The sequence below is a fragment of the Barbus barbus genome (genome assembly GCF_936440315.1).
Source record: "Barbus barbus genome assembly, chromosome: 31".
Lineage (NCBI taxonomy): Eukaryota > Metazoa > Chordata > Actinopteri > Cypriniformes > Cyprinidae > Barbus > Barbus barbus.
The window spans coordinates 10,362,372-10,382,864 of NC_136759.1; the positions used below are offsets into that span (position 1 = coordinate 10,362,372).

At 35.5% G+C, this 20,493-nt stretch overlaps 1 protein-coding gene across 1 annotated transcript in view; it reads left to right on the forward strand.

Annotated features, from left to right (window-relative positions):
* LOC306851110 (serine/threonine-protein kinase NLK-like) overlaps positions 1-20,493 on the forward strand; it is a 71,109-nt gene that overhangs the window by 35,850 nt on the left and 14,766 nt on the right. The window contains exons 4-7 of the mRNA XM_079387205.1: positions 6,760-6,866; positions 7,416-7,501; positions 10,599-10,808; positions 13,483-13,584. Coding sequence (XP_079243331.1) covers positions 6,760-6,866; positions 7,416-7,501; positions 10,599-10,808; positions 13,483-13,584 — 505 coding nt within the window. The remainder of the gene's footprint in view (positions 1-6,759; positions 6,867-7,415; positions 7,502-10,598; positions 10,809-13,482; positions 13,585-20,493) is intronic.

The following is a 20,493-nucleotide window of genomic DNA, read 5'->3' on the forward strand; positions in this document are numbered from 1 at the left end:
GTGGATTTCTCTGTGGTATGTCTGAAAGAGGGCTTTTTAACCAGTGTCAACTCCGCTCAAGCCTGTTTAAGATTGTTTGTCGCCATGTTGTCTTCAGTTATGTAACAGAGGTTTGGTAAGATGGTTCTGAGTTTTGTAATTCTGCTGTAGGTGAGACAGGTATGTGTACATAAAGGAGCAGTTCATGCAAAATGAGCTTTTATTATGTGTTTTTAATTTTATTTATTTATTTTATTTAATGTTATATTTTATTATATTGTTTAATTTTTAGCTTATCTTTTTACTTTGTTGATTTTGTTTATTTTAGTATTTTATTTTATCTTATTTTAGGATTTATTTTATTATATCTTGTTATTTGTGTAATTTTATTTTATTTAGTTTTATCTTATTTTTTCTATTTTATTTGATTTTATTGTTATTTATTATTTTATTTATTTATTTTTTGTGGAGCATCTGAAGCACATTTAGATGAGCCAGTGAGCATTTGTGTGGTATGATATGAAAGTGTTTGCCTGGGCATCATGCGGCGGGTGTTTTCTGGGCGCACATGCTGAAGGTGTGAGAAGTCTCATCTCAAATACAGATTGCTTTCATGATTACAGAATGAGTCATGTGTGCTTTAAGGACAAAGACATCGATGATTTATTGTTAATGGCAGTGACTGAACTGGCATGGCTGCTTGTGAAACACCTTTAAAGTGCATTTGGCATGTCTGTTTTTGTGTTCAGCTATTCCTTCTATTCTTTTGAAGTCTTTATACTTCTGTGTGTTATGTTATACAATGCGCATGCTGTTCAGAAATTACTCTTTAGAAGTATAAAATGTGATTTCACCTGCTGAACCAGTCCCGTTTCTCTGTGGTTGTTGCTGAGGCAGGAAGCTCAGGATGTGGAAGATAAAAGGCTACAATGTCCAATGGGCTGACAGAAGCAAGGTTTGCTGGGTTTAATTACCGAAAAGACTGTAGCAGCAGAATTAGCAGATCCCCCCCCCCTCCAGGTCTCAGAGCAGGTCAATTAGCACCCAGCAGAGCTGTGAAATACGCCTCCCTCCATCTGCATCTGGCAACGATTACACCTTGCTATTATGTGAGAGGACTTTGTGAAAGCGTGTTCAGTCTCACACATGGCTAAACCCCCCTTTCTGTGTGTGCAATGTGTGTTTGTACCAATTCGCAAATCTATGAGCGTGTAGGCTAAGTGTGAGCTGTGTGTGTGCAGCATGTTTGTGGGTGGGCTTGTGTGTGTGTGTGTGGATAGTCATATAGCATGTCTTACAGCAGTAATAATGACAGGACTGCGGAATTAGAGAGACATTTGAATAGTTAGAAATGGTTCTTATTATCTTCAAGAGACATATTGTAGCAATTAGTTTTTTCCTCAGAGTTCACTGAACTGCAGAACTGTCTGTTTCCTGTAAGACTTCCAAGTGTAAATAGCTTTATCATACGCTTTGCATGATACCTGCCATAGTTCACATTTATCAGACGGGTGCTGAATACTGAAGAAGTGTTGATATGTAAAGGTTGGTTACAGACCTTTTTGTTTGTGATATGAACTATTCTTCTGATTTTAATGCACTTTTTAATTTTACTTTTTTAAAACAGTTTCAGTCATTTGTCATCACTTAAAAATGTTTGCAGCAGTCCATGCTTACCTGTTTTAAAATGACTGCGGTTAAAAATATGCATGTGTGTATATATGCATGCACACGTAATACCTTTTATAGATTTTTATTGTTTATATTTTGATTTTTATTATATATATTGACGCAGATTCATGCATTTTCGATAGATTGTTTGAATGCTGTGTTATATACACTTTGCTCACACGTGCACACACACGTGTGTGTGTGTGTGTGTGTGTGTGCGCGCATGTGTGAGTAAAGTGTATATGTGTGTGTGTGTGTGTGTGTAAATATGCCCAATTTTGCTGTTAGAGCAAATTCTTCACTACTGCTGACTACTGAGATTAATATCAAATACAAAAGGCAAAAAAATCTGATATTATTTTTATAGCTACATTTGATGTAGAAACAATTTTGACTCCAACATTTCTAGTAAATTTCATAAAAATTGCAAAGAAATGACAAGTAACATTTAATTAAATGTTAAATTTTATAATCTTTATTTACAGTTTTGAAAAATCTATTTTTTTTAGGTAAAAACCAGATATAGTTGGAAGCCATATATTAAGATGCTCATTGCTATTTACCAAATATCATTGGGAATGTTAAAGTGTATGTATTTGTGCATTCATTCTGTATGATTTAGGTGTGTTACGTGCAGGTGTATTCTTGTTTTCTGCTGCTCATCGCCATGGGAACCATTTAGTAGAATCACTCCACTTCCTTCTGTAACTCTCAACTGTCAGTTAGTCATTCTGGAGGGGGCTCCAGACCACAGGTGCCTCTCCACCTTTACCCACAGTGAAGCTGTGCTAGTTGGCATAGTGATCCGGCAGCACTGGTTCCACACTAATTTAGTGGGGGAGAGAGAGAGAGTCACAGAGGAGATAAAGAAAGTCACGGGCCACAGAGAACCGGCAGAGTGCCACAGACTTCACTCCCCATAGTCCCCATTCAGCTCTTCTGTATGTGTGTGTGTTTTTTGCGTCAGCGCTAATGCTCTGCGGAGAACCCAGCTCGGAAGACTTGTAATTTGCATTTCAGTGAAGCAATCAAGCATGGCCGTCATTTGCATGAGGCTAATTAGGCACGTGACAAAAGTTCTGTTCTCTGACGATTATTGAAATATCGTGTGGAGGTCTGCCTGGAGCGCTCCACAAGTCTACTTTTGAGACACCCAGTCTGGTTAAAAAGTCTCACGGGTGTGATTTCTTTAAAAGAGGTTGTTCACTCAAACATGCAAAATCTGGTATTTATTTACTCACCTTTGTGTTATTCCGTATGACTTAAAAGTTTGGTGTTTTCCTCTAGTCAGGCTTCATATTACCCCTTTAATGGTATTTTGTGCTTTGTTTGTCCTTTTAAAGCATAAAAAGCCCCAGTCCTCATTCACTTTTTCATTATATTGAAAGCGCAGCCAGTATATTGTTTAAAAAAAAATGGTCTTTTTGTGAAACCAGCACAGAAGAAAGCAAGCCATGCAGGTTTGAATTGACATGAGGTTGAGTCTGAGGTAAATTATCACTTCGACACTGAATACTATTTTACTCTGTCAGCATGCAGTAAAAAAGTAACATGCATTTAGCATGATATTACTGACTTGTTAACTTGCTTTGGTTGATGTGTTGCACCTTTTTTGACAAGGTTCATGTTCTAGGTGTAGCGTTTTACTAAATAAGTTACTAAATACTCAGAGAATCCTAGTTTGTGTAGCAAATTAACAGCAGAGTTCTGTTGCCCGTTTAGCAGTTTAGTAATGTTTTATTACCCCACAAAGAGCTGTGAAACAAATACTGCTTTTGTTTCATAGTGGATGTGAAAATCTCAGAGAGAAAAAGGGAAGAGAATCGGCTGTTTATAGTCCATATGCTATCAAATTGTAGCCACATAACTGGATTTTTTGCCACCATAATGCTAGAGTGTTCTGAGTTCAGGGACGTGGTGTATGTTTGCTAAGGTGGTCGTGGTTATAGCATGCTGCTAGGGTTTTAAGTGGTTTCTAGGCTGGTACTCTGTGGTTTCTTGTTTGTTCTAGGTGATCACCTCATTTAGGGTGAAATCAAAAACTAAATTTAGACTTAATACTAATACTAAATTTAGTATAATACATGTACAAATCTAAAAAAAAAACAAAGAAAAAACACTTTAACGCTTGGTTTTGGCAAATTTGAGCAATAAGCTTAAATCTACGAAATTTCACCCTCACACAGAATTCATGATTGGATGATTAGCTAACTATTGAAACGACTGGATTTTGTTCACAGAAATCACCTTTATTATGGTTTTATATTTTTAATTATTTTCAATGAATGTTTTCAATTTAACTTAGTTTTTTTTATTTTTTTTTATTAGTTGTGCACAACACAACGAAATCTCCACAACACAGTAAAAACAAGCTGCAACACAACAAAATTAGCAGAACACAAAGGAAACAAACCGCAACCAAATTAGCAGATCACAACGGAAACAAACCGCAACACAACAAAATGACCAGAACACAACAGAAACAAGCTGCAATAAAATTAGCAGATCACAACGGAAACAAGCCGCACAACGCAATAGAAACAAACCACAGCCCAACGAAATTAGCAGAACACAAACGTAAGCAAGCCGCAACACAACAGAATTAGCAGAACACAAAGGAAACAAGTTGCAACACAACGTAAACAAGCCACAACACAATGAAATTAGCACAACACAACGTAAACAAGCCACAACACAACAGAATTAGCAGAACACAAAGGAAACAAGTTGCAACACAACGAAAACAAGCCGCAACACAACGAAATTAGCACAACACAACAGAAACAAGACAATGGAAACAGTTTATGAAACAGCTGTGAAAATGTATGTACTTAATGTAACTTTTCTATAAAAGTTTAGCAATGTAAAATTTTTAACTAAAATTAAAACTAAATTTTTGGCCATTTTCATTCCATTTTAGTTTGTTTTGGAGTCATAAAAATGTATTTTAGTTACTATTTTCCCCAGTTATCTTCCAAGATGTGAATAATTGCGAGATGAGTTGCTTGCAGGTTTAATTATTCGGGTTACAAGTTTAAAAGCAATAATTATGTAAAGAAAGCTCTCAAAAAACCTGCCTAAGAGACACAAAAAGCGGAAGAGAGATTCTTCCAAGGCTGTGAAGAGAAGCCATGTCAATTTGCAGTGACACTGTGAAAAATGGCATGAAAATACTTGTGACACTCTTGTAGCTGAGAAACTTGAGGGAAAACCGTGGGGTGTGTTGAAGATGAGCTTGTCCCAGCAGACAGTCAATCAAGCAGTCCTGCATGCTCAGCTGTAGTTATCTCACACACACACACACGAGAGGGTTGCCTCTGCTGACTCGGCCGCAGTGTCGATGACTGGATGAGCTTTTTTGAACCACAGATCTGCATCTGTCAAACCTTGTGTAGCGTGGTGTGCGTGCCTCCATGCCAGCGAGTGCGAATGCTGGACTGGACCGAGTGGCAGAGAGCAGCTCATCTTTGTGTGTTTATAAAAAGAAGATCACAGGCCGTTTGTCTTTGCCAGGAAGTCCTCCTACGCTTTCTCCATCGCCTGTATTTACTGACAGGCGACGTATCGAGTCTGCGCTCATATGTGTTGATTGCTTAAGTTGGTGTTTGTTTTGAGAGACTAGTAGCGCTGAGGCAGATAATTGCTCCTTGTTCGTTCGTTCTCCGGTTTGTGTTTATTAGCTGGACTGTACAGCAAAGAGCAGCTCATCGTTGTGTGTTTTATATTCTGGGAATTGTAATAGAGAGCAAATATGTGCTTTTATGCCCTTAGACGTGGAAACGGAGCCTTTCATCGAGCCCTGGCGGTCTCGATTTAATGAAGTGAATTATAGTAATAGTAGTTGTGCTGATTAGATTACGTTCCCTTTTGGATTCAGCTGCTCAATGACTGTTGTAACGCTTCTCAAGCGTGTTTTCAACGTCTTCATTCATCACCGCGTAATGCCCATATCATCACACCCTGATCTTTCTTGTGAAGCCTCACAAACCTGCTCTTCCAAGTGTTTGGCTGTCTATCGAAAGCAGAATGCAATGCCTCTTTTTTTCTTTGCAGGTATATAATAACAATTCATGACAGTTCATGTAAAAATTTTCAACAAACAATGCATTTGGAACTATTATTTAAATAACAAAAAATTGATTTAGAGATTTTAGAGATTTTGTTCTCAAGAATAACTATTTTATTTCATTTTATTTATTTTTTGTCTATATTTATGAATGTGTTATAATGTGTGTAACGAAGACTATTATTCACAGATGAATATGAAATATGAAGATTTATGTTTATAAGTAAATGATATTATAAATGATACTGTTAAATACTGCCAAAAACATAGTTTGTTATCAATTAGAAGTAACTAAACTGTCACTTCTTTGTTTTTTAAATGGTTATAAAAGGATCATAGAATTATTATTCTTGGTGGTATTTTTTTAAGTAATTATTATAATAAATATAATATTAAATGTTATAGAAAATAGTTTACTGAAATATTTAAAGTAATATAGTTTTAACTAAATAGTTCTTTCATTAAAAACTTAAAAACTTATTACTTAATGAATATTAAGTGATAACTCCACAATTTTTTATATAACACTGTTTATGCTTCATACTACACTGTAAACTAACAAGTTTAACAATGCAAACAGTGCTTTTTTTATTGTTTTCAAAAACAGCTGTTTTGCATTGCTGGTCGCTCCACAAAGCTGTAACTAAAGTTGGAAAATTGTTAAAAAAGAAAATTGGGGGTGTCACGAGTCCGGGTCCTGCACTCCTCCCTGGCGCCACAGGAGGAGTGCTGGACCCGGACTCGTGACAGGGGGTATATGTAAAATTTATGGTCCACTATCACATTTTACATCTGTAAAATCAGTGATTTAAAAATATATAATGATGTGCGACTAATACTGTTGACTTCATGCTCCAGTTTAGTAGTGGCGCTTTAGTCCTCTTCACGTTCACCCTCTCCACTTCCCTGTGACCTCGTTCTCCACTGGCTCTGTTTTTAGATGAGTGCTAATACTGCCCATCATTTGGAGCGCTGCTGTATGTGTGAACTTCCTGCTGTTATATTTGGCATGCCTGTTTCCCTTGACATAACCCTTACCGCAGTTATGTGGTGACAGAGTTGATGCAGAGTGACCTCCATAAGATCATCGTGTCTCCACAGCCCCTGAGCTCTGACCACGTCAAAGTCTTTCTCTACCAAATCCTCCGAGGTGAGACACACACACACTAAGCCCTTAATTTCAAAATTTTATTTCAAAAGCTTTACCCTCAGAGTTCAGACGTACATTCTCCATGCTGAGTCTTTCTTCACCAAATCTCACGAGTAGAGAAACACACAGACAATCACACACACCTCTCTACTTCGTGTTCCTTAGTATCATATTCTCACCAGAGACAATGAGGAGAAACAGACGGACCACTCGTAGTGTAAGAATAGAAATGAGAGAACAAGAAACAGTCACCTCTTTGATATTCGGTTTACTGCAGGACAACTAACAGGTCTTAAAGAGACCAGTTAACTTAATTCCTAATGAATCAGATGAAACACATAAAACATCAGTGTTTTAAAGTGGCACAAAGCTTTATTACATCTTAGAGTAAAAATGGCATCATAGCGCAAAAGTCTGTTTGTATGTCAACTGGATTACATTTCAAACCAAACAAGAAACCTGTACAGTGTAACAGTGCAGTCTGCTTCATATCAATACAGTTTGTCCACAAAATATCTTCAATGGCTGATGTATATGTTGTGTCCACAGGATTGAAGTATCTACACTCAGCTGGCATTTTGCACAGAGACATTAAACCCGGTAACCTGTTGGTCAACAGCAATTGTGTGCTTAAGGTTAGTGAAATACTAGTCAAACTATTAATTTGTTTTGGCGATTTTTCCTATGTTGGACATTTAGTATTTTCTGGTACATTTGCTTCAATGGTTATATGTAATTTATTTCAGAAATTGACCCTGTAGTTGAACTCTTAAGACAGTTCTTTACAGGATATCAATTAAAGTAATTTAAAATCTAGCAAACTTATTAAACCTTTTTTCTTTTTGTATGGTTTTCACATACCATTATAATTCAGCTTTGTCATTACATAAATAATATTTTAAATCATATATTAACATATAAACATTTTTAAAGTGTTTTAAAACAGTTTTAGCATTGGTCTTTGCACACTGAATATAAAATTCTCGTAGGAAATTTTTGCACGTTAAAAAATAAATACGACCGTACATTGTAGCAATCACATTTACATACTGCCTCCAAAACTTTCGTCTGTCATAAAAAAATTTGGACCAGGTAAAATGTTCTGCTTTTTTTGCATGCGTAACAAGCATTTTGATAGTAAAGGACGTCAGATATGAAAAATTTAAAAACGCATACGAAAATTTCAGAGTCAGTGTGCAAGGACCTTAACTGTTTTACTGTTAAGTCTTTGCAAGCATAGAGACTTAAAAGCATAAGAGACTTTTAAACAATTAATATTTTGAATGTAATTTTAGTACTTCAACTTATTTTATTACAGTTAGTTGCCAAGGCAACATTTTTCATTTTTATTTAGGTTTTTAAAAATGTTCCTTTTTAAAACTAGACTCTTAGTACCGTCGGTCTTAGTACACAATGTAACTACAGAAGAGACAAGCTTTAAATAGGAAAATTATTGAAACTCTTTGGTCATTTTTGATGACCAAATGCTAACGGTCTAATCAGATTCAATGATCTATGCTAAGCTAAGCTAAAAGTGCTACCGCCAGACCCAGAGATCGGCTGAATGGATTCAAAAACGGTTCAGCTCAACTGTTTAACTCTAGGGGAGTTGTAAAATGAACCTATTTCCAAAAAAAGTGGAGTGTTCCTTTAAGCTTTCCATCTAATATTGATATTTTAAATCTATAATTGATTTATTTTTTAATTAATAAAAATAACCACACAATGGAATACTAAACAGTCATGTGACTGAATAATTGTCCAGATAATTGGCTACCAATTACCAAAAGTGACAATTGTTGTGTCTTAAACACAGTTATTTTATTATTATATAATTTTAAAATTCGTAATTTGGATGTAACAGCTATATATATATATATATATATATATATATATATATGGATAGAAAACTATAAGTGTTACATATAATATATGTTTATTTGTACGTATATGTGAAATTCTTTCCTGTTTAAGCTCTATTGTACTGGCTTCTTTTGTCTCTGTGCTCTCCTGCTATTTTAGCATTATATACTCTAGCCTATGGGCCTTGAATTGTGTCTTTATAACTCCTGTTTTCCAAGGAGCAAAGACGCTTCATATCTGTCTGGCCAGGCCAGGTCTACAGCACCAGCATACTCCCACTAACACACAATCTCTGGCTCCAGGGGGTCAGGGCCCCTTTGGGATTGATTCATCTGCTCAGTTCCTGACATAAATCTTCATTTTGGATCCCATAGAGAGAGACCAGCTGCAAAAGAGAAAGCAAGGTTGATATGGGAGATATAGAAAGAGAGATAAAGAAAAAGAGAAATTCTCTGTGTATGTACGTGCTGACTCTACCCAGCATGAGAAATGTGCTTGAGGGGAGAGCGGGAATAGATTGTGCTATTGGACCACAGAGAGGGAATCATTTAGCATGCGCTGCTTCATTTTGTCCTTAATCCTCATTTCCGAAAAAGAAGAATGTTTCCCTCATATAGCTATTACGTGCCAGACCTTATCTTATGGCCATGTCCTGCAATCAAACACACTCGAGTCTGATTTATGTTCAAATTTGATTAATTTTATATCCATAACATGTTTCCTATTATTAGTGTGGGCTCTATGAGACTCATGAATAAGTATTACATGTCAATATGCATCACAACGTATCATTAGCAGTTATATCCAAATTACAAATTGTGAAATTACATCATTATAAATGTCAGCGTTAGAGATAAATGGTCATTTTTGGGTGCCAGTTATCGGAGCAAATTAATCTGTCGCATGACATTTTAGTGTTGGTATTGTGTTAACTAAAGCTATTAAAAATAATTTTTGTTAATTGAAATAACAAAAATAAATATTAGGTTTAAAGTAAAATAAAATGAAAAACAACTAACTGTAATAAAATGTTGAAGTACTACAATTGCTAACACAACAATTGAAATACCTATACATTAAAGCTATGCATATATAACTTAAACCAAAAGTAAATGAAAACTTGAAAATATAAAAATAAAAGTGGATTCAAATTAATGAATACTAAAATACCATATAAATAATAATAATACTGGACTTTATTTGATAAATGTGTTTCCATCAAGTGCATATTTTAAGAATATCTTAAGATTTCTCTTAAAATATGTGGATGGAGAACTGGCTATAGAAACAAACTTGGGCTCTTTGGGCAATTTCATGGGCCAATATGTAACCACCCAGCAAACATTTACAAAACCCAAGCAACCACATGGCAACAACTTGATTGCCCAGCTTGTCGTTCTTTCCATGAATGGTGCTGTTTTTACGTCAATGGAACAAGAAAACACAAGAAATTGTTCCAGAAAATTGTATGTTTAAGCGTTGCTTGCAGGATTTAAATTTGTCTTGTGGGAATGCATAAAATTAGGCCTCTGGGAAAAACTGGGTGGAGCTACTTTGGTATATTGTTAGCAATGCATGATAGGCCCTTTTGTGCCTTCTTTGTGAGAGTGGGTGGAGAGAAGAGGCAGAGATATTTTTCTCATTTATTTATTTCCCAAGGAGCACTCAAGAGGCTCAAGATTATTTGAAACTGGGTCTTGTGTTTATAGCGCGTTTATTGTTTATCTGTTTGGTTAAAATGTGAATGAGCCTCTCCGTCTAATTTTGCTTTTATTGCTTGATTTATTGGAAAAACATGTCAATAAACGCACACCTCAGACTTCACTCGTCAGCCTATTAAGTGTGTAAAGAATCCTAAATTCTGCACAGATTTGTGACTTTGGCCTGGCAAGAGTGGAGGAGCTGGACGAGTCACGTCACATGACCCAGGAGGTGGTGACACAGTACTACAGAGCGCCAGAGATCCTGATGGGGAGCAGGCACTATTCCAACGCCATCGACATCTGGTCTGTGGGCTGCATCTTTGCCGAGCTGCTTGGCCGACGCATCCTCTTCCAGGCCCAGAGTCCCATCCAACAGGTATTCACCTACGCTCCTGTTCAGTGCTCGATCTGTAGGCAGAATCTAGCCTATTCGCACAACTCATTGTGATTTATACAAGTAGAACATGTTCCCGTATCAACATTCTTAACAGCCAATCAGAACCTTCTGATTTTGGGTGTAGCTGTAGAACAGCTAAGGAGTATCTGCTCCCTTTGCAGTATTTGAGGATCATTACAGATTTTGGATCATTTGGCCTCTCGGATGTGTTAAGTAGTTCAGCTGCTTTATCAGGGTCCACAATTAACACTCATCAAGCACCAAATGCAAGTCAAAATTGGCTTTGGCGAGTGAACGAAAAGCTTTCTAACCATTTGGCTTCTAACTTCCTTAGGACCTGCAACATATTTCATGGATTAAATTACAAGAACTGAAGCCTGACCTTTTTTGTCTTACATAGATTATGTGATTCAAGCAAATACATAAGCTGTTGAAGTCACTAATCTTTTCAGAGAATTTCTTCTTTAATATGTCAGCTTTCACGAAATACACCACTTAAAATGTGCTTTATAGCATTTTTTTCTTCAGATGTCTATGTGGTGAAATATTTCTCATATTAAAAAAAAGCGTGTGTGCGTTTTTGTGACAAATGACAAATTTGTATAATGACACAGGTATGGCATAGGTATTACAAGGTCAAGGTGACTTTTCAGGACATTTACCCATGTCCCCACTTTTCAAAACGCTTATAAATCACACAGAGTGAGTTTTTTGGGGGGAAAGTAGAAATGCGCAGTCTCCTGTGAGGGCTAAGTTTAGGTGTAGGGCAATAGCACATACAGTTTGTATACTTTTAGAGTTCATCCCACTCATTGATGTGAGCATAAGTATTGGGACAGTTGAACATAAGGCAGATTAAAAAAAGATTTAAAGCTATTATTTAGTTGCAGATCCCTTGCGCACAATCACAGCAGTGAGTCTGTGACCCATAGACATCACCAGACTCTTGGTCTCATCCTTTGAAATACTTTTCCCAGTCTTTAATGCAGCCAACTCCAATTGTTGCTTGTTTTGGGGAGTTTCTGCCTTTACTCTCCTCTTCAGCTGGTGAAATTCATGTTCAATCAGATTTAAATCTGGAGATTGACTTGGGCAATCTAAGACTTTCCATTTCTTTTCCCTTATAAATTCCTTGACTGAACTGGCAGGGTGTTTTGGGTCATTGTTCTGATGCAATATGAAGCACTTCCCAATGAATCTGGTGACATTTTCTTGGAAGCTTTCTGGAAGTTGTTGGTGATTTTACAGACATGTCTTTTAGGGTTAATTTTCACAGCTTTTATGATTTGTCTGGCATCAACTATTGTTGTTTTCTCAGCTGATCAGGTGCCTACTGTTGTTTTCTCAGCTGATGTAGCCATTACTCAATCTGGTAATGTATGGAAGAAAAAAAATTCCATAAAGATAAAAAGAATTTAATAGAATGGTATGATATTTACAAAAGTTACATTAGTAGTGCTTTTATAGATACCCAGCTTTGTAACATTCTTAGTGAAAACAGAAAATCTTGGACGCTGATGCTAAACATGTGACCTTAATGTACGGTATTTTTGGCAAATGTTGTACAGCCATGCTAATGAGTGAGCAGGGGCAGCTCAAGGCTCTGTTGTACTGAAGTCCCAGTGTGGCCGTGACCCATAAGCCCTCTGTCCTCCATGGCTGTGTGTTTACCACGAGCAGAACCCGTCTCTGGCTTTCACATATGCACAAATGCCTCTACTCTTATTTTGTCCAGAGTCTCATAAACACTGAGTATGACGCAGTAACATAAGTAAGAAACTCTTTGAGAAGTACGACTACAGATACACTTTTTAGTTTTATGTGGTTCACATAGAAGGTTATGAGCCATATGTTCTAATAATACTGGCCCTGCAGTGTGTCAGAGATTCTGGGACTAGCTGTGTGTGTGTGTGTGTGTGTGTGTGTGTGTGTGTGTGTCCACACAGCCCTGAATGTGCACCGACAGCACATTGACATCCCCTTTAAGGCTCATTAAATTCTCTCCAGTAAAGAATTTGATTTACTTGAACATGGTTCTGCTCCAGTTTATGTACAGATCATGAACATGTATTTGGTTTCTTATTTTTCCCATTCACTTGCTCTTTTGTTACATTCAGTTATTTAGTGTTTTTAAGAGTTTTAAAAATAAATGTAATACATTTAACTTTTATAATATATTGTATTTATTTATTTACTGTGTATTAAAATACCGTTATGCAATACAATTTAATATTGTTGTTGTTGTAGTTAGTTTACCATTTCTAATAATTTGGTAACATTTTACTTAAGGTCTTTATATATAATGCATTATAAAAGTAGTTTTATTAAATTAATTATGCCTAAGAATGAGCCGTATAATGCATTGTATGATCTCATAAATAATTATAATTTATAACCACAGTTATAATACATTGTAATACTCATCTATTCATTGTTACACCTTTATATAATGCATTAAGTAAGAGTGAGCTGCTAGATATAGTAACAAATACATTCATATGTTTAAAAAAAAATACTTCAGTGGCAAAAATGAACTCCTGGATCACAGGAGAATATATGTGTATAAAAGAGCTTGTTTATGCATCTTTTTCAAATGCTGTTGTTTATTCATTCTATACACTCATCTGCTCTTCCTTTTTTTGTTATGTACTAGCTGGACTTGATCACAGATCTGCTGGGGACTCCTTCTCTGGAGGCCATGAGGACGGCATGTGAGGGGGCCAGAGCTCACATCCTAAGAGGACCACATAAACAGGTGAGTCTGAAATCTAACCATGTCCTAAAATCCAGTCACATGCTGTTCGAAGCAGCGTCATGAAAGACAATGACTGATTAGTGGCTTGTATGCTGTGCAAACGAATCCCTTGCACTGATATTTTCGGTCCCAGGAAGCCTGATTACAAACAGGCCCTGTGGTGCTGCCATGGCGACTCGCTGTTCCCCCTGAGTGACGGCACCTATTGACCGATCGTGCACCTTGTTTATGGAATCGAGTCGCTTCTATTCTATAAATCGAGTCAATTTTTTAGAAAACATGGATTATCATTTCACTGCTATGCGGATGACACTCAGGTTTATCTGCCTGTTAAACGGAATTCTGTGGGTTTTGAGTCTCTTATGGCATGTTTGGCGGATGTGAAGGCTTGGCTTTCATTAAATTTCTTAATTTTTAATGAAAAGAAAACTGAAATTATTGTTTTTAGCCCTTCTGAATCTTTAGATTCCCCAAAATTGGATCTGGGTGAGATGACTCCATGTCTGAAACCATGGGTAAAAAAACCTGGGATTCATTTTTGATGATGGCTTAAAGTTTGACTGTCAAATAAATTCAGTAGTCAAAGCTTGCTTTTTTTCAGCTGCGTTTACTCTCTAAAGCAAAGCCTTTTCTTTCTTTTAAAGATTTTGAAAAAGTAATTCACGCTTTTATTTTATCTAGGCTGGACTACTGTAACTCACTTTATTTTCGAATTAGCCAGACAGCTATATCCCGCTTGCAGCTTGTTCAAAACGCTGCGGCTCGACTTATGAGCGGGGTCAAGAAGTGGGAGCATATTACTCCTATTTTACGCTCATTACATTGGTTGCCTGTTTGTTTTACAGTGGATTTTAAAAAAGTTTTGCTCCTCGTTTATAAATCTCGAAATGGTTTGGCTCCTACCTATCTTTGTGAGTTACTGACTGAGTATCAACCAATTAGATCCCTTCGGTCTTCCAACCAGGATCTATTGTTTACACCTAGGTCGAGGCTTAAAGGATTAGTTCACTTTTAAAAAAACTTTTGCTGATAATTTACTCACCCCCATGTCATCCAAGATGTCCATGTCTTTCTTTCTTCAGTCGAAAAGAAATTAAGGTTTTTGATGAAAACATTTCTCCATATAATGGACATCAATGGGACCCAAACGGTTCAAGGTCCAAATGACAGTTTCAGTGCAGCTTCAAAGGGCTTTGCCTTGTGATGCGCGTTCGTGACGTCACGTAATACGCAATTGCGTTGAAAAGGTCAGAGAGAGAGCGAGAGAGAGAGAGACATGATGGCTGTTATTGACATTTGCGTGCAGCAATTCAGTGTGTAGACTAAATATTAAAACAAAAATACTAGTGATGAATGATATCATGGGAGTCATGGGATTTTTTTCCCCAAATTTATTGGTGTCAGTCAATATTGTGTATTTCATTGTGCATGCTAGTTGCTAGTATCTGTTTATTTATTTAACGTTGACTTGAAGTTAATTTGTAAAAACACTAATGCTTTAACACTGCTGAATGTAATCTTTATCAAACCTCAAAATTAATATCCATTATAATGTTATGATTCCTAGAATCACAACTAAAATTTAATATGTTTGATTTGATGTACTGTTTTTAATTAATTCACTTATTCAAATTCACTTCTTTAATATCCGCCATTTATCAGTTATTGGCCATAAGCAATAAATGTCTGAATTATTTGAATATTTATCTTAAACTACTAATTAGCGTCCTACGAGTGAGTCGCATTAACTTTTGTTATTCTTAAATTCACATGTAGCTTTTAAAACAATCGATTTTAGTGTTTTATTTATAATTAATTATTTGATTTTAATAGTACTGTGTATATATATATATATATATATATATATATATATATATATATATATATATATATATATATATATATATTATTATATGTAATTTATTGGTTATTTGCTATAACAGAAGGATTGCCAAATACTATTTATAATATATAAAGAGCCCATGCTATGTAATAAACATTATTTTGTTACATTTCATTGATTTTTTTTTTTATTAAATCTATTAGTTTAACTACTTAAAGTCATATAAACATCCTGTTAATAAGTGAGAAAATTGTTAACAGTTATAATTACTGAAATCACATGTAACATTTAAAGTGTTTTATTCGGAATTAAGTTAAATAGATAATAGATTAAATGAAGATGAAGATAAATATAATTATATTATCAGCCTTTTATCGGTTATTGGTGATAACATAATTATGAAAATAATTATCAGCTCATTTGTGGATTTTTACAGTAAATGTTCAAATCTTTTATCTCCAGTTTAAAGTGCAGAGGGCGGGGCTATCTGTTTGTCCAGCCAATGGCAGATGGGGGTGTGTTTGGAAAAACTGGTTTAAAGTCATTCATTTTACAGTTACTCATGGCTCAGAAGTCGCGCACTTCAGGGTTTATCTTCTGTCATAATATCTTTAATGTGAATTTATGAAAGTCTAGAAATGGTTTTTCATCTCCAAGTGCCTTCTGTTTCTTTGTTTGCTAAAGCGAAAAGCTCATGGTTTTGAGTATACAGAAAGCTGTTCTCAGTGTGCAAGTGTGAATATGTGCGTCTTTGTGAGTGTGTATGTGTGATTCGGCGCTGGGTGTTGGCTCTGTGGCTCTAGACAGCTACGCTGAGAAGGCGATACCCTGCAGAGAACAGGAACTGCAGCACAAGGGCTGTGGACCTCGGCTTCCTGCTTTACATCGACCTGATGGCTGCCGGCTCACCAAGAGGCCCGCCTCCTTTGCACACACGCATACAGACATGCACCTGCTAGGCTAGAGAAAGTCTATACCATTTAGGCCTATATGTGAAGAGGCACTTGTTTCTCCGGTCGGCATTCACCAGCCTTAATCCCAGCCAACTACACACACACACACACTCACACTGACATTTGGCTGACCTTGTCACTCGATGCTGCCTCCTGTGTTTGGTCGACCGGCCCTACAGCAGGATGTTTTAATCATGTAGATCAGCTGAGCTTCCCGTTACGTGTAACAGGTTTTGGAAACTGAAAGAACAGGGGTCTCTGATGGATCTGAGGGGTATTGTGATAACACCCTTCTTCACGTTTCTGATCATGTGTCTGGGTCAGTGTTTTCTACAGCATTCTGTTTTTAGGTAGTTGACAGATAACTTGCCTAATAATAATGATACTAACAATAATAATAATTATTATTATTGTTATTATAATTAATTGTACAATGAGTAAAAATATAATAAAATATTATTATTATGTATTATTATTTGTCAGGTAATATTTACTATTATTGTGATGTAATAGTATAATTATATAAATTGTTTTGATAGTAAATATGACCAGACAAATATTATTAATAATAATAATTATTATTATTATTATTAATACTATTTGTCTAGTAATATTTACTATCAATAATAATAATAATTTTTATTATTATTTGTGTGGTAATATTTACTATTATTTTGATATAATAATTAAATAATATAATAAAATATTATTTATCTGATAACTTATTCCTATTTATCTTATTACCTATTTATTACTATTTACCTATCATTTATTATTTTATTCACTAGTGATACTTCTGCTATTATTATAAATTATTCCATTTTATGATGATTATGATATTATTATTATTATCATTATTATTAAGGAATACTTTACCTTATTTGTCTAGTAATAATAAAATATATTATTATTTTGTTATAATACAAATTTTATATCAAAATATATCATATACATATAAATATACATCTGTTATCTCATTTACTACTATTTTTATTATTATAAATTGTTTTATGTGATGATTTAAGAATTATATTATAATAAATTATATAAAGAAATAAATACATAAATTGGCAAATGTTTGCCCATGTTTTTTACTATTTATTATTAATAAATATTTATAATATATAAATGACTCATGCTATGCAACATACTTTTTTTGTTTTAAATTTCATTTATTTTTTACAATTTCATTTAGCAGCAGTTAAAAACTATTTAATTGTCATATAAACGTCCTGTCTATAAGTGAGTCAAATGTGTGTTGTTTCAGACTGCAAACTCTAAATAGAAGTACTTTTACCAAACTTTCTCTCAAAATGCAGGTCTGACTCCTGAAAGACATTTTAGTCATAAACAGTATTTTTGTTTGCTTAAATGTTATAACCAAACCGTGTGTGAACGCAACCTGAGCAGGATGTGCAATCAAGCTCTCATGGGTCTTTTTGTTCTCTTTGTAGTTAGCTATGCTTTTAGTCACCGTTTGATGGGGGAAGGTTGGAAAAGTCAAGGCAATCAAGAGCATTTAGATGGCTGAGGTGGCTTTGCGATCAGATTCCACGTTGCTGGAGTCTTAATGACTGGTAAATATGGCACACCAGACCTCCACCTCCACTTTTTTGAAGGTGAAGAGCTTATCAAGAAGGCTTTTGAGTGAAAAAGATGGCAGCGAGAGGAGCGGGTCTCCAGAGAGTCTGGCAGAGCGATTTGAAGAGGCATTTCAGCGTAGTTCTCAACAACAGTGTTGGGAGATGTGGTATGCTTTAATGCCTGTGCTCAAGATAGAGACAGTCGCTTAGGGTTTGGCTGAGTGGATAGGTTGGAGGAAGAAAGACACAAGGTCTGTCCGAGAGAGCAAGACTTCAGAGATCTAAAAAGAGGTCTGACTCTTAAGATCAACTCGGCTGCCTCCACAGGGGACCTCATTACTTCTATTAATTTTGCAAGGCTCTTACCATCACTAGAAAGAGAGGAAGCTTTTAGCCTCCGCTGGAGCGGGAGGATGTAAAGAGAACCTACCTTAGCTGTCATTTATAGACTGAGAGGAAATAAAGTGAGAGGTTGTGGTGTATCGGCTCTATTGAAAAGTTCAGCATATGTTGTGTTTTGGATGCTAGCGTGTTTGTGTCCTGACCAGGCATCTTAACCAGCTTAACCAGCAAAAGTTCCTTGATTAATCAGCTTTAACGGAAAGACCAAATTAGTTAATCAAGGAACTCTTCCTATAAGAAATACAAGTAATAAACAAGTAATAATATAGAATTTGTTCCTCCTTGCCAACAAGTAATTCAGTTGAAGATTAGATGTAGACTTCTGCATAGTCAACATGAAATCACACTTGACCTGATATAGTCTATTCAAAAAATAAATAATTATTGAAAATTATATAACAATATTTATTATTTTATTATTTAATTATTTAATATTTTTATTTTATTATTTAATCATCTATAATAATAATGATACTACTAATAATAATAATAATAATAATAACAAAAAGTATAATAATAATATTTTTATTATTAGTTGTTATTAATAATATTGTGTAGAAATGATACTTGCAATTAATTATGCAATTATAATCACTTCCGATTAAAACTTTCCTCTTTTTTTTTTTTTTTTTGAAGTTACTTGTCTGGATGTGGTTATATATTACATATATTACTATCATATATTATATATATATATAATACGATCAGTTTTTGAATTATAAATAAACAATGAATTTAAAAAAAAAAACTGCTCATCAAAGTCACCTGTATATGAATTGAACTGCACTGCTCGTGCTGTATGTTTGTTTTTGTGTGCAGTCGAATGAAGACAACACAACAGAAACACATGTTGACTGCAAACCCGGTCAGGAGAAACATCTTGAACAAAATTGATACTTTAAATTGATTATGCCAGTGCCTCCTCTGCCCATTAAAGCTGTGCTCTGGTTGGTTGTAGGTCACCTGAATGTGGTTCCACCACCTGTCTGCTGTGTATGTAAAAGCCAGCAGGGAGCTCTTGGAAACAGATGTATGCTCGGGCCCATGCTGATTTTTCCGCCTTAGCAGAGAAGCAACATGATCAGATCGGATTTCCACCTACACTCTCTCTCACAGGACACACGCACACACACTCAGGTCAGAAAGTGATGACCCCAGTGCTGGATGGGCTTACAGTAAGAAGGGAGAAAGAAGAGAGGGGGTGTTGTTTAATGGCTTTAGGGGGTCTTGCATGTGGACCGAGTGCAGAGCTGGAGCAGATGTGGCCCGTCCCACATCACCAGGGACTGCAAAGCCTGATGTCTGCCCCAAACTGCACTCCGTAGCACCTGCTAACAGATGGCGAACGTTTTATTTTCCCCTCTTGTGCAACAGCGCCACGTAATAACCAGTGTTGGCTTATTGAGGCAAGTACAGGGTTTTTTGCAAATTTGTGTTATTCTGCTGATGTGTTTCAATCACTATTTCCTGTGCAATAAATGAACACAACGGGACATCAGATTGAAAGTACACTGGAAAAAATTAATCAAAACATGTTTATATGTATTTTGACACTTATCTAATCATAATAATTTAAATCAAATTATGCTAGTATCATTATTTTAAACCCAGTGTTATTTTAGTGTCTGGGATACCATCTTAGTATTCTGAATCAGTTCATTTCTGTTCAATTCTGAGTGTGTGTGTGTTACACACACACACACGCGCGCATTTTTATTTCAGTTTTAGTACATCATATGCAAGGACAATGTCAAACAAAGTTCCTACCCTAGAATATTAAGGTTTTTTTTTTTTCTTTACATTTTCACATGTAGCATCTTTTCAAGATGCATTGTACATGTATTGGCATTGGCAGATTTCATTTTCTTTGAGAATGCTCTTAAGAATATAAATATTCTTATATTAATACCCATAAATATTAACATTAATATATTTATAATATGTCATTATAAAAAAAATTACATCATTTTTTTTACTTCATTTAATATTGCACATTAATATAAATGGAAGGGAAACCACTATGTGTCCTCGACCTCATTAGAGAGTTGCCACGGCTATAATGTTCCTCTTCTGTCGAAGCATCTGAAGCTCAGCTCTCTTGCTGACATTGTTTTGACAACGTGGTGAC